This window comes from Talpa occidentalis, unplaced genomic scaffold (genome assembly GCF_014898055.3).
Source record: "Talpa occidentalis isolate TD23 unplaced genomic scaffold, MPIMG_talOcc4v2.1 talOcc4.6, whole genome shotgun sequence".
NCBI classification, from domain to species: domain Eukaryota; kingdom Metazoa; phylum Chordata; class Mammalia; order Eulipotyphla; family Talpidae; genus Talpa; species Talpa occidentalis.
The window spans coordinates 95,816,945-95,831,317 of NW_023604972.1; the positions used below are offsets into that span (position 1 = coordinate 95,816,945).

Genomic DNA, 14,373 nt, shown 5'->3' on the forward strand with positions numbered 1-14,373 from the left:
CCTCCCCTGCACTATGTCTCTGATGTATAATTGTCTGTTTCTGCTTTGTTGTGTTTTGTAGTTACTATTTTTTTACACTGATGTCTTATTTGGTTCCCCTATATTCCTGCTGTAAGTGAAGCCATCCGATATTTTTCTTTTTCCTTCTGGCTTATTTCGCTGAGCATAATTCCTTCTAGCTCCATCCATGTTGCTGCAAATGGCATGAGTTTATCTTTTTTGATTGCTGAATAATATTCCATTATGTATATATACTACCTCTTCTTGATCTACTCATCTGTTCTGGGACATTTAGGTTGTTTCCATATTATGGCTATTGTAAATAGTGCTGCAGTAAATATCGGAGTGCAGGTTTCCTTTCAGATTAGCGATTTTGAATTACTTGGGTAGATACTGGGTTATATAGCAGATCCATTTTTAGTGTTTTGTGAAACATCCACACTGCTTTCCATACGGGCTGACCAGCCTACATTCCCACCACAGTGTAAAAGGCTTTCTTTGTCTATGCCCTTACCAGCACTTGTTCTGTTTTTTGTTTTGTTTTTGTTTTTGTTTTTCCCCAACATGGACCATTCTCACAGGTGTGAGATGCTATCTCGTGATTTTGATTTGCAAATATCTCATGATCAGTGATAGTGATACATAGATGTTTTTATTTTGAGATTTCAAGTGTACTCTTCCACCCAAGTAGAAAGATGAGAACTTTTGTATTGCTCTCATTGCTGCAGAAATAGTATTTAAAAGCAACAACTATGTCTCTATCCTGGCAATAACACAGCATCTGGCACAGACTAAGTACTTGTAGAATTCTTTAAGGGACTCTCCTGTTTAAACAAACAAACAAGCAAACCCCAAAGAGCAATAAATAAAACCCTGTTCACTTCCCCATAAAGCAGAGACACCATTAAAGAAGAGGAGGGAACGGATGGCTTAATTGATGGTCCTTTAGTACAGTTCTCTGCAGATTCCTGGGCATGAGGCTTCTGTGCACAGTTGAGAGAGCTGTGTAGTAGGATTCAGTCTCTTGAAATTACTACAGTGCTTGCCTTTTGGTCTATTTCTCAAGACCTTATCATTTTCACTCTTTGGCAGTGAAATTTACTCATTTCTGGATTTGAGTATAGAAGTTTATTCATATGCTGAAGGAATTTGCAGTTTATTCATCAAGACATTTAAAAATCTCACTTGTTTAAATTAGGGTAGTGCTATCTCTTACTTTAGAAAATGACTTCAGCCAAACTTCAGCCTATTGGATTCAATTACCATCACTCTTTTAAGGTGCAGAATTTATCATTCCTAGAGGAAATCTAATGTAACATCCTAAGACAGAAAAAATAAAAAGGGAGAGAAATAAAGTTCACCAAATGGAGACATGGGTCCTTTAATGAAGGTTCTGCTTAATACTTACACAAACATAGTAAAATGAAATTAAAGGCAACTTTAAGATGAACTTGCAGGGGTAGGCAAATTAAGGTCTACAGGCTATAACTTGTCTTTGTAAGTAAAGTTTCACTGGAGTTAGCCATGTCTGTTTTCATGTTGCCAAAATCGGTTTTCATGCTATGATGACAGATTCTTTACAGCCCACAAAGCCAAAATCTTTACAATTTGACTCTTTAAGAAATACATTGAGGGATGAGAGCAAGGCGGGGAGGGGGTGTACAATGGATTAAGGTGGGAGGCCACAGGTGCTTTGGTAGTGAGTACACCATTGGCAATAACACGTGAAGTGTTACACTACCAAAATACAATGATGTAAACCAACATAACCTCAATTATGAAAAATAATTTGCACTCCTTTGGAACTGTGTGACTAAAGAAAATCAGAAGAACTGAGGCTGTTTAATAGGGGAAAAATCTAAAGACAATAACTTTGTATTTTAGAGAGTTTATTATATAAAAGATGGTAACTCTTATTTCTTAATTTTCTGCAAGGCTGGATAAACCCAGTGAAACCTGATTTACCCCAAGGCTCAAGGAAGAGTTTTCTGACTACCCTTAATACAGAGAGTGATTTATTAGACAAACTTTATAATTTGTTGGTTGCATGCATGGTACAAGAGTTACTCCTTTTTTGGCACCTCAAATCCTGCTTTTGTTTAGGGTTCTCAATTACAAATCTGCATTGAATGTTATAATTGATAATGAAGTAGCATCCTAAGCCATTAATGGCCTGTGATACTTTAGCGAGAATTCATTAATCAAAAGGAAAAGGAGAAAATGATGGCTTTTTTTGTATAAGAGGAGATAAAGGAAAGGGTTAGTGGATTGGTCTTTGACCCTGGGAGTGGGGTTCAGGTGTTGATGTTTTAGGTTATTGCCAATTCATTAGGCTCCCCTAAAGTGGACACCAAGTAGGATATTGATACTCCTGAAGACATGAAGGAGCAGCCAGTGAAGGCAGATTGATTTATTGCATAATTTTGAATTTTGGTGTTTGGGCTTTCCTGATGCTATATATAATCCCATAGAAGGATCCCAAAAGTAGATACTTCACAAGTAGATCCTCCATAGATGCGTAGGGCAAGGCTTCTTGGAGTGGTGTGTTAACCACCTGCTTTGTATCAGGACTCTCTCCTCGAACATTGTAACAAGGTGGTCTCTTAAATCCTATTCCAGAACTATTGAGTTCAAAAGTAGAAGTTTGGGGTGGAGACTGAGAATACTCACTTTTAATATTCCTTCCTCCCTCCCACTTACCCCTCCTCCCAGATGGGAGGAGTATAGGAGTGTAAAGTATAGGAGCTCTGAGCTTTGAGTCTGAAGGCTTAGATTTGTGCCATGTAATGTTTCTTACCTGCTGGGTGATTGTGGACAGAGGAACAAATGCTAATATACATACGTGCATGTGCTTAGAAATGTTGTAAACCCTTATAACTGATGCCAGTCTTATGTAACATGTAAAGAATAACTGAATAAAAGCACATTTGATTGATTTCTGAAGCTCATATTGCCAGGCAAAAGTCTCTTGCTCTCCTTTTTATCATGATTTCCATAAATTCTGATTTTTAAATCCTTTACCCTGTTAATTCTTTTGCTTTTAAATGCTCTGCAATCTTAAAAAAGTGGATTAGAAGAACCGAGCTTTTCTTTTAAAAGTTTCTCTGACTTTTTCCCTAGGTAAATATGTTTTTAATATACTGCTCTGATATGAGGACTGATTGTCAGTGGCATAAATAGGTGCTGTTAAGCTTTATTACTATTCCCTCCTGCCTGGGAACTTGTGTTCTCTGGCACGGAATCTAAGAGACAGTGTCTTCCTCAGTCTGCCTTGTCGTCAGCCAGTTTGCTCACAGCCCAGCTCAGAACTCAAGCTGTTTTGCTGTCTCCTGCATAGTCCTAAAGGAAGCAGGTTCTAAGAAGCACAATGGAGCCAGCTGTAACCATCCAGAAAACTGCCAGATGTCCTCTAGCAGCTTTCTGTTCCCTTCCTCTTGCCTTGCCCTTAAGCATGCAGGCTGCAGAGGACGTTTTAATCCTGCACTGGAGACTGGTTCTTCCTCTTAGTGGGAACCCATCTTGGCCATGCTGATGCTAATTCACTTCCCTCTGATGGAGCAAGAGAGAGTAAAGAATGGTACCTCTTTTTTTCCTTTAAAAAAAAAATTCCGGGGCCTCCCTCGTGGCGTAGGGGGTTAAGACACAATCTATAAAGTTGTCCGCAACCTCTGCAGCAAGAGTTTGATCCCCCGGCTGTCCAGGGAGCAACCCACATGGCGCAGCAGATCTCCCCTGACTCGCCCGCTGCTCCCCTCAGCAGTGTACTTCATTCAGTCTGCCTGTTCTGTTCCCCACTGTCTCTGATGAATCCTCTCACTCCCACACCTCTGGCCTGTACCCCAGCTCTTGTATGCATAAATAAATAAATCTTAAAAAAAAAATCTATAGTCTGTAGCAGTGAAAATATTACTGGGAATTTGGAGTCTCCCTAAGATGTTATCCTGGGGATCATCTTGGTGACCTCCCTTTGCTGTTTCAGTGATACCCTATATGCTGTCAGACATGTGCCTTCCTGGTGTTGAACCCTGTATTTGGCACCAGAGACAACGTTTCCAGTTGCTACAAGAATGGCATCACTTGCAAAGGGCTTTGCGATAGTCATTTATTCAAAAGCCACAGGGATCATGAAAAAAGGTCATTCTAGGCGTCAAGAGAGTAAAGTGACCACCTCAGTGTAATATGATAAAAAAGGGCCTGGTTACCTAGCATCCCCACACAGATTATTTTATAACTCATATCATTATTAAATGTTTTAATAATTAAAATCCTTTCTTGAAGAATTCATTATTTTTTTTCCAATGACATGTTGAAGGGCTTCTTCAGTATTTATCACTTCTGAAAATATTAAATGTCTATTGGCGCAGGAAAAACAAATTTTTGTTACACAGCCCCATCCCATGGGTTCCTCTGATTGGATAACTTATGTGTCCACTCCTGAGCACGACTGGAGGTTGCCCTTGTCCAGCCCTGCCCCTCTGTCACTCTGGCTCTGTGGCTGTGATTCTGACCCATTAATGTTAGGCTTGAATTAATGACCTGACGGGTAGAAGATAAACAAATACAGACTCTCTTTCCCTCAAGGGATATTATGAATAAAGCTCATTACTTAAGTTTGCTCAGTAATAGTAATACAGATTTTTAGTGATACAAGATTTTTTTCCCCCCTTCAATTACTTTCCCCTGTAGGCTAAACAGAGATAGGGATCACATTTCCCAAGCCCAAAACACTATTTGGGTTTGCTTTCAATAAAATATCTATGAAGTGTCTTCAGCATGATCCCTATTTAATAGGATTTAGTTTTAAAGCTTAATTCATATCAGATTTTCTAAATGAGAGATCACTGTCAACTTATTGTTAATTGAATTCAATAAAATCAAGGTCTCTATAATTAATGTGAGCCACTTAATCTTTTCGCTCCTTGAATGAATGTAATTTTCTAAACACAGGTATCTTCTCATTTGATGAAATAGCAACATTTTGAGGAAAATAAATGTATACTTGACTTCTTTTATTAATAGCTCTTAATATCAAATTAAATATACCTGCATCCTTTAAAAACATAAAATTATAAAATGTTAACAAAATTCTTCAAAATATTAATTTTATGGTGTCCAGAACATTAGTGCACTTAAGTATAGTAATAGTTAGGAAGTGGCATACTACAGTGTAAAGAACACTGATTTCAGTGTCAGTAGAAATGGCTTATAGGCCTACCTGTGCCTCCGACTACCTGGGTGACCCTCCGTGGGTCTTCCTGTTGGTATTTGCAAAGGTGACTGTTGGACTAAGTGAAGTGATTCAGTTTCTTTCAGTGTTAGAATACTGTGATTCTGTATATTGTACAGTGTATCAGAATCTTTTGTTAACTTTTTGAGAATTTAAAATATTTATAAAAGTAAAACATTATATAATAATAAACACCCACGGACCCATCAAGCACCCTCAATAATCCTCTGTGGCCAGTTGTGCCCCTTGAATTCCTCTACCCCTTGACTCCTCTGCTGTGTTTTTGTTTGTTTGTTTGTTTTATTTCAAAGATTTGTTTATTTATGCATACAAGAACTGAGGTACAGGCCAGCGCTGTGGGGGTGGGGGGAGGTGCTGACAGGATTCACCAGCCAGAGACAAAGAGTGGGGAGCAGAACAGGCAGACTGACTGAAATACACTGCTGAGGGGAGCAGCAGGTGAGACAGGAGAGGTCTGCTGCACCATGTGGGTTAGCTCCCTGGCCGGGCATCAAACTCTTGCTGCAGTGGCTACGGATGGTTTCACAGTGCTATGCTTAACTCTTTGTGCCACCAGGGAGGCCCTCTGCTGTGTTTTTTATTATAAAACAAAACCCATACATGAGCCTTTCTTTGTTAACATGATCCCTGTGTCATCTGTACTGTGGCACCCAAGGTCTTAGAAATTTTCTTTTGCGAATAACTATAAGAAAGTGAAAATCAAAATCAACAAAAACTATGAACCCAGAGACACTTTTTGGGGGGTAGGGGCCGGGAGGGGAGGGATTGGGGTCAGAATGGGGCATGTGCAGTTGTATGGGGGAATATAAAAATAAAATTTATTATTTAATAAAAAAAAAAAAATTTTCTTTTGCTTTTTAACAGTCTTCAAATTGCCTCATTATTTCTTTTCATTTTTAATTGATTTTTTATTTTTAAAACTTATTTATTATCTTTTTTTGAGAACAGAAAAGGCAGATATATTGAAATACAGTGCAAAGAGAAACAGCAGGGGAGACAGGAGAGGTCTGCTGTGTCTCATTGATTTTTTTAAACATAAATAGAGACTTACATGCAGAAATAATCAGATCTATCCCAAATAACTTTTGTCCAATTTTCTCCAGTGATAGTATCTTGCAAAACTATAGTATAATTAGTATAATATCACAACCTGGTTCTTGGTGTTGATGTATACTCCACCCATATTGTTCATATTTTCTGTTTTATCTGTGCTCATTTGTGTGTGTGTGTGTATTTGGTTCTACACAGTTTTATCTGTGTGTAGATTCAGGTACCCATCACCATATTCATGATACAGAAGAGTTGCATCAAAAGTATTTCTCATGTTGCCCTTTAATAACCATACCCACCTCCTTTTACCATCCCTTAAAACCCAATCTGCTCTCTTTTCATTTCTAAAATGTTATATAAACAGAATCATATGTCTATAATCTTTTAGGATTGACTTTTATCACTTGCATAATTCACCAGTTTATATCAATAGCTTGTTCTTTTTATTGTTAAGCGGCATGGAATGGATGTACCACAGTTTTTGTAACCATTGACCTATTGAAGAACATTTGAACTGTTGCAAGTATTTGGCTCTTCTGTATAAAACTGTTATGAACATTTGTGTACAGGTTTTTCATTTCTCTGGGATGAATGCCCAAGAGTGCAATTGGTGAGTTGTGTGGTAATTACATGTTTAGTTTCATAAGAAGCTGCCATATGGTTTTCCAGAGAGGCTGTACCATTTTATATTCCAGGCAGTAATGTATGCATGATCTAGTTTCTCTGTACCTTCACCATTTGATGGTGTCACTATGTTTTAGTTTAGCTGTTCTGATAGATGTGTAGCAATGTCTCATTCGTTTTAATTTATTTTTCCCTGATGGCTAATAATGTTGACTATCTTTTCCAAATGTTTATTTGCCATTTGTATATCATCTTTGGTGAGCTTTTGCATTTTCACTCTATTTACTTCTTTTCAGACTTTGGAGTTGCTGGTAAATTGTCTATGAAGTTTGTGATATTACAATTACATGGGAGGAAGCATGTCTGCTACTGAAATAGAAAATATTATTTACTAGGGTCCTCAGCTCTGTACTAATGTCTCTGAAAATACAAAGGTGAATATGACAAGAAACTTGGTCTTGAAGTTGTAAAACCATCTGGTACTTTTAACTGGAAAGGGAAAGAGGACATATGTAGAAATCTGAGATTTCCAAATTACATTACTTCAAGGGATGATATTTACATTGTCATAAAATAACCATGAATAATGGCAGACACGGGCCAAGGATTCAAATTCATTTCATATGAGTTATTTCTAATATACAAAGAGTTTTTATAATTCAAAAGGAAAAATGCAAACTAATTATCAGAAAAATAGGCAAAAGATAAGAACAGGCATACCACAGAAAAATACAAATTACCAATAGACATGAATAGATGCTCACCTATGCTATAAATCAAGAAACTAGAAATTAAAGCAAAAAGTTGGCAGTTAAACATTCATCAAATAGGTAAAAATTAAAAGCACAAATAATTTTGGGTTTTATGGATTGTGGAAAGAGGTGCATTCACAGACATTTTGTTGGAAATAGAAGTTAGTAGTCTTTTTCTGAGATGGAGTCGCAGAATCAAATGAAATTTAAAATATACATATCCTTTGATATGGTGTTGCCACCATTAGGAAGCTGCACCATAGAAAAGCAGGTTTGTTAGAATGTGGCTAAGACACTCATTGCAGCACTAACTGTAGTAACAGAGTTATATTAGCAGTAATCTAAAATATCTAGCAATACGGAATTTTTAAAAATTGGTGCCATAGTCATACAGTGGAATACAGTAAGGTCACTCAAACAGGCCAGGTCTACAGCACTGACGTGGCAGAATGTGGTAGGATGCCCATGAGTGAAAATAACAAGCATACACACACACACACACCCCACACACACTCAGCATGATTTATTTAGGGTTTGTTTAGATAGGGTTTATTTAGATATGTGTGTGTCTAGATATGTGTTTGTAGGTCAAAATTTAAAAATCTGGAAAAATACATTGACCTGTTAAAAACAGTTCTACATCTGTGATATAGAAATGCTGGAATGAAAGGAATTATACTTTTTATTACAGGTAATTTGTTTAGTGTTTGCCATTATTTTTTCATTACAAAGATGTAATGCTTTCATGAAGTTTAGAAAGAAATTATAAAAGCTAAATAGCTCCTTTGGTCAAAAAGAAAGAAATTGCGGGCGGGAGGGGAGGGATTGGGGTCAGAATGGGGGGGCTGCAATTGTATGGGGAATATAACAATAAAATTTATTATTTAAAAAAAAAAAGTTAAAAAGTAAAAAAAAAAAAAAAAAAGATCTAGATAGCTTTGCCTAATGAAAAATTAAACATACAAACAAAACCTCTTTACTGATACAGTTTTAACTTTATGTATCTTGGAATATTTATTCAGTGATTCCTGCCTGGTTAATGCATTGTGTTTAATTGATAATGTTTACTGGTGTTTAGTGAAAAAATTCTTCTGTAAATAGCTCCAGTTGTGATTTATCTGGTATAATATCTCCCCCAATGGACTGTGAGTGGGGAATTAGTAAAGGAGATACTCATCTGAGTAGTCTATAGCTTACTTATCTCCGTAGGAAACCTTATTTCATATTGATAAAATTTGAAATCTTTCCTGTACCTTTTACCTATTGTTCATTGTTGTTGTTACTGTTTTTAATGAGAAATAGAAATGAACCAAAGCAACCTGCTTCTTTCTTTTATTCTACTAAATTAATTTCAAAGCACATTCTTCAGCCCAAATAAAAAAGTGAAGGTGGATAGAATCAGCGTCTGACTCAAGGTATCCAATTAATTACTTCCAACCGTTAAGATACATTCTTCAGAAAACCCCACACATAATAAGAAATCAACCAGTAAAGAATGAGTAGGTGAAATGTGAGCTGGCTGCAACTTTCTTTGATTATAAAACCCTTTTTAAGTTGATATTAATATTTGCCATCTACTCTATTATAAATCAAGATTTATTGTAGAACTATACCAAAGATTGCACAATAATAACGAAAACAGATTCATCTCAGGTTTTGAAATGTACCTAACAAACTCAACCTCTTGCAAAATAACTTTCTTATTCAAAATGGAACTGGGAATTGTTCAGTGCACAATGAATCATCTTTTGGCAAGTACAATAGAATCTTTAGGGACATTTCACAGCCTCTCGTTCAATTGTTAGGATGTTTTTAGCTTTCACAGGTAGGGAAGAAGATAGCTTGTATAGCCATCATCTTGTTGCTAAAATTGTACAGTAAAGATTTTTCAGAGTTGCTGTTGCACTAGATCTTTTTGCTCCCCCCCTTTCTTCTTCCTGTTTTCTCTACCCAGAGTTGCTTTGTCTTTTAAAAACAATCTGGAATTACTTACTGCTAATATTTTCTGGTTTTACTATTTACCCAGGATTCAAATGTTAAACATTAATGTGGGAAACTCCCTTTCCTTACCTCATAGCCCTATATTTATTTAACTGTTATTTTGCAAAAAGAAATCCTCATCTTTTCCTCTCCATTTTAGTGTACATTTTAAAATTGACAAACACACTTTGTTTTTTTTTTTCTTTTTTTCCCAGGAAGCTTTAGATTCACCCGTGGATGATTTTGAAGTGACTGAGCCTACAGCAGCAACTGAAGTGATTAAATATGAGTATCATGTCTTATATTCCTGTAGCTACCAAGTGCCTGTGCTTTACTTCAGGGCAAGCTTTTTAGGTAAGACCATGTCAGAAGCTAAATGTAAATCCATCACAGTCACACATTAAGGCAGAAAGCATATTTGGAAAATTATTTTTGAGAGGAAAAAAAGAGTTAAAAATAAGGAAACTGGGTGAGGTAAGGTTTTACCAGTAAATTTTCTCATGCTTTAGAAAGAATATCAAGACTTCAGAGTGAATGATATCATCCCAGGCTAAGTCTGATCTTCAGATTCTTGGCCTTGTGCCCAACATTGACTAAGCCCCCTGGCCCTTTTCTTTTCTTTAAACAAGTAGAAACAACTTAAAGCTACAATGTTTATTTACTTTTAACTTTACAGTAAAAATTTCTTTCAATCGTAAGAAGTCCCATTGACTCAATGCGCCCCCCCTCCATGCCTCCTTCCCTATTGAGAAATAATTATTTCAAGAACTGTTTATCAATTAGCTTAGGCTATACTTAAAAACAGCACTAACATTTCCTTTGGCCATCTATACATCTCCAATGCTTTAGCTTCCTGCAATGCTGTTACTCAACTCACTCTCCTTGCCAAGAAGGTGGAACACCCTGTCTCCTCCCAGGCCTTTGCTAATAAAGCTTATTTAATCAGCAACCGCATGGAGTCCTCACCCTGCAGCACAGCCCTGATTCCCTTCTTCCCATCCTCCCACTAAACAGGGTCAGCACTGCCAAGCCCTGCTGCCTGGGCCCTGGGACAAGGGAAGTTTTCTCCCCAGCCTACACCCTACCCTCTTTCTCCTTCTCTATCTGACCTTATCAGCAACATTTTGCATTTTGAACAGCCTTCTAACTTTTTCTGGATAGCTAAGACATCTGAATTTAGCCAGTGATATTTTATTTTTAATTAAAAAGTAGCTTAAGCTGCTTTGAATGTGTATTTGGTAGATTTAATCACTTGCTGCCTTATATTGTTTAATGGTCTCTAATTTTGCAGTGTTGGGGGTTTAACAAGCACTTAGGATTTAAAACACAAGAACAAATTCTCATAGACTCCCTGGTGAGAAGATTTTAATCTGAGGTGCAGTTCCTAAGAACTGACAATTTGGGGTAAATTTTCAACATGGGACATGGGGAATTGAGGACACTGATCGTTCACCAATACACAAACTCTTGCTGCAGATTTATCCTTAGGATTATTGCAGGCCTTTAAAACACTCCTTTATTGGAGTTCTATTTGGTTTGGAACTCAGAGGTTGAAGGAGGTTCTTGTCAGTGAGATGTACTATACTAAAATGCAGAAGGAGATCCGTTTATTTATCGGGGTGGGGAGAAAATATCTGTCTTGGTTTTGCTTTGCAGCTGCCCTACCCAGCACCTTCTTAATTCAAAGACATGTGGAAGCTGCAGGTAGAGGAAAGAGGACACTATTTCTTCAATACTGTACTTCCATATAATTAGTATTCACCATAAGCAGTTAATCACCAGAGAAGAGCTCCCAGAGACAAAACAAGTTGTTTAGCTTGTCAGCATTAGGGAATCGGAGGTGTTGAAACATGACTGCTTCTAGCTGGAAGTGGGTCTTGCCCAGGCCGGCGATGAGCTCATAGCGTGCTTTGCTCTTGTGTGCCAACAGCTCCCCCTACAGGACAGCACAGAAATTGTTCTTGCAAGTCCAATGCTATTTTCATATTTGAGTACTTCTAAGATCTTTCTTTCATGATGGTTTTCTATTTCTTTAATAAAAAAAAAACCCTAGCATTCACGGATGCTACTTCTATACTTATAATATCCCTTATAAGTTATAGTTAATTTATAGTTAATAAGGGAAAACCAAAACATTTGTTTTATGGAAGCTTTCCTGTTCTTCAACCCTCCCCATTCTGTGTGGTATAGAGTGAGTAGTAGGAATTTTTAATTCTATAATTAATTTGATGTTTGTTCAGGTATACGAAAATATCAAATTGGAATTTTGCAAAACATATTGAATGTTTTGTTGTAGCAAAAACATGAAAAATGATTCTTTTTTTAAATCAGATTGTGTTAACTAATTTTCTTTTTTCTACCTAGCTTAACCTAATGGGTGTTCAAAAAATATATCGCCCTGGACTTATAATTTTTTATATAGTAGTCCTCTCAATCAATTCCCTTTTCTGAGATGAATAATTACTTTGGTCCTTTATTTGTTAAACAAATGTATGTCAGTGTGGTGAATGGATTCCTAACTCTTCCTCTTATTCCAGGTCCAGATTTTTCTTTGTCTCATTCTATGAGAGTTTCGACCTAGAAAGAGGATGACTATAAAATTTCTTGCCCAGGGGTCTTTTTTTTTTTTTTTTGGTTGCTTCAAAAATAGTTCATTTAGCCTTGTTTTTGACAGATATTTAGAATTTCTTTTGAATTGAATTCTTACTAAAAATTAGTTTCCCTGCTTTCCTCTGTATTTTCTTGTATATCTCTACTTTGAAGGAAAAGCAAGTAGTAAGAGGTTCTCATTTAAATTGACATTACCTATTATTTCATCAGCTGACTTAGATTCCAGAAATCTTTATTCTGTGGACTGTGATTTCCCCTTATCCTCTGTATTGTTTACTGTCCACCAGCCTAACTGCTGCCTAAGACTCAGAAAAACATACCACTGTTCTTGTCACTCCTGTGTCTTATATTACTCTGCACCATGTCACATTTGTATCATATATCATTTCTCAAGTTGCACTACAACAGAATTATTTGTCTAATTGTTCACTATAAAGTGGTAAACTAGAACGGAGGACTTTAAGGTAAAAAGAGGGAAAGAGGAAATTAATATAGACTACCTACAACCTATGAAGTAATAAACATGGTTGTGTGTGAGTTTGTGTGTGTGTATAGTAGTAGTAGTAGTAGATCTCTGTCTTATATACTATTTATCTCACTCATTTTGATATCCACAGTATCAGCCATGGCAAAGCATCAACACGAATTTATTGAATGAACCAAAAATGAGGCATTTCTAAACATTTTTTTGAATGTAGTCCAAAGGAAAAAACATTTGGGGGTGCCTTATTTGAAATGTCTTATGGGTTTTAAGGAAGGAAGTAATGCTGTTGTTTCCAGGAGACCAGGACCCAAAACTTCTGTCTTTACTATTAGTCTGATAACTTGCCAGAGACTACAGGAATATTTTGACAAAAGCAAGTGGAACTTCCTATGGACTTCAAGGTGGGCATCCTAACTAGCTTTGCAGCAACCCTACTTCTACAAATACATTCGAAACATTTGATCCTTGAAGACAGTGACCATTTTGAGACTGCATTTTACTTCTGGTTCCTTTTCATTTCTGCTACTTGGTTCACAGGAGCTCAGTTTCCTAAAAGTAACATGGATTTAAGAGAAGAAATTAGTCCTTCCCAAAGTTCTTTTTCCCCCAAACTACTTTTGCCATTTTAGCTTTGGTTGAGGTGGTAGGACATAGTTAATACCATTTGCTACGCAGCAAGGTAAGAGATAATTGCACTTATATCAATTAATAATAAATAGTTAAATAATAATAAATGTTTGCATGGTGCTTTGTCATTTATGAAGTCCATTCTCAGATAACATTGGCATCTTCAAGTGCCCACTATTACCTCAACCTCACTAATTTTGAAGCGTGCTGTGTTGAAGAATTATTTGTATCATGCCAAATGCTTGCACCCACTCCCCATCATTCCATCTTTTTTTTTTTAATGTCCTGTCATTCTTTTTGTAGGCTCGCGCTTGGTCAAAAACTAATGGAATATGTTAGAAGTGGTTAAAAAAAACCCCTAGTCATATACATAATGACTTTTGGCTTCACTAGAATCTGAAACTTACATATTTTCCTCTTTTATTACAATTAGAGATTTCTATATTTACTTCAGCCTGAATTCTGATTTATTTCTTCCTTGTCTCTTTTCTTTGTTCTCAATCTCTTTTGAAAAGTAGACCAAGTGGTTCTTCTCATTTTTAAAATATTTAATTCTTTGTTTGACATATGGCTTCTTCTTGGAAACTGTTTTGGCATATTTCTTTAATTAGTCAGAAGGGCCACTTTTCAATAAGAGAGGGAACATTTTTCCATGCAGCAACTGAATGTCTGTTCCATCTGGAGATTCATTCTATTACTCGTCCAAGGAGTAAGAGTATAGAATTAAAAATATGGCCAAATAGTTCATGTAGAAGATTGGCCCACTTATTATACATTTTAATGATGGTCATGGAGAAATAGGGTGAATGAATTAGCCAAAGAATAATTGCTTTTCAAAGGCAGCATTAATTGAACCAAGATAAAGGCTGACACAAAGAACAAATGATGCAAAGTTTGAAATTAGAGTAGTGTATGATATGAATCATCAAGCAGGAGGAAGAAGAGTCTTGTTCATGGTCTGGAACAAGAGGAAATCTTTGGTATGCAGAATAGAGAAT

General features: G+C 36.5%; 1 protein-coding gene across 2 annotated transcripts in view; it reads left to right on the top strand.

Annotated features, from left to right (window-relative positions):
* The window catches only part of ATG10 (autophagy related 10), a 214,628-nt gene that overhangs the window by 125,173 nt on the left and 75,082 nt on the right, over positions 1-14,373 (top strand). For both annotated transcript variants that reach the window (XM_037530533.2, XM_037530532.2), the window contains exon 4: positions 9,870-10,008. In XM_037530533.2, the coding sequence (XP_037386430.1) occupies positions 9,870-10,008 (139 nt within the window). The remainder of the gene's footprint in view (positions 1-9,869; positions 10,009-14,373) is intronic.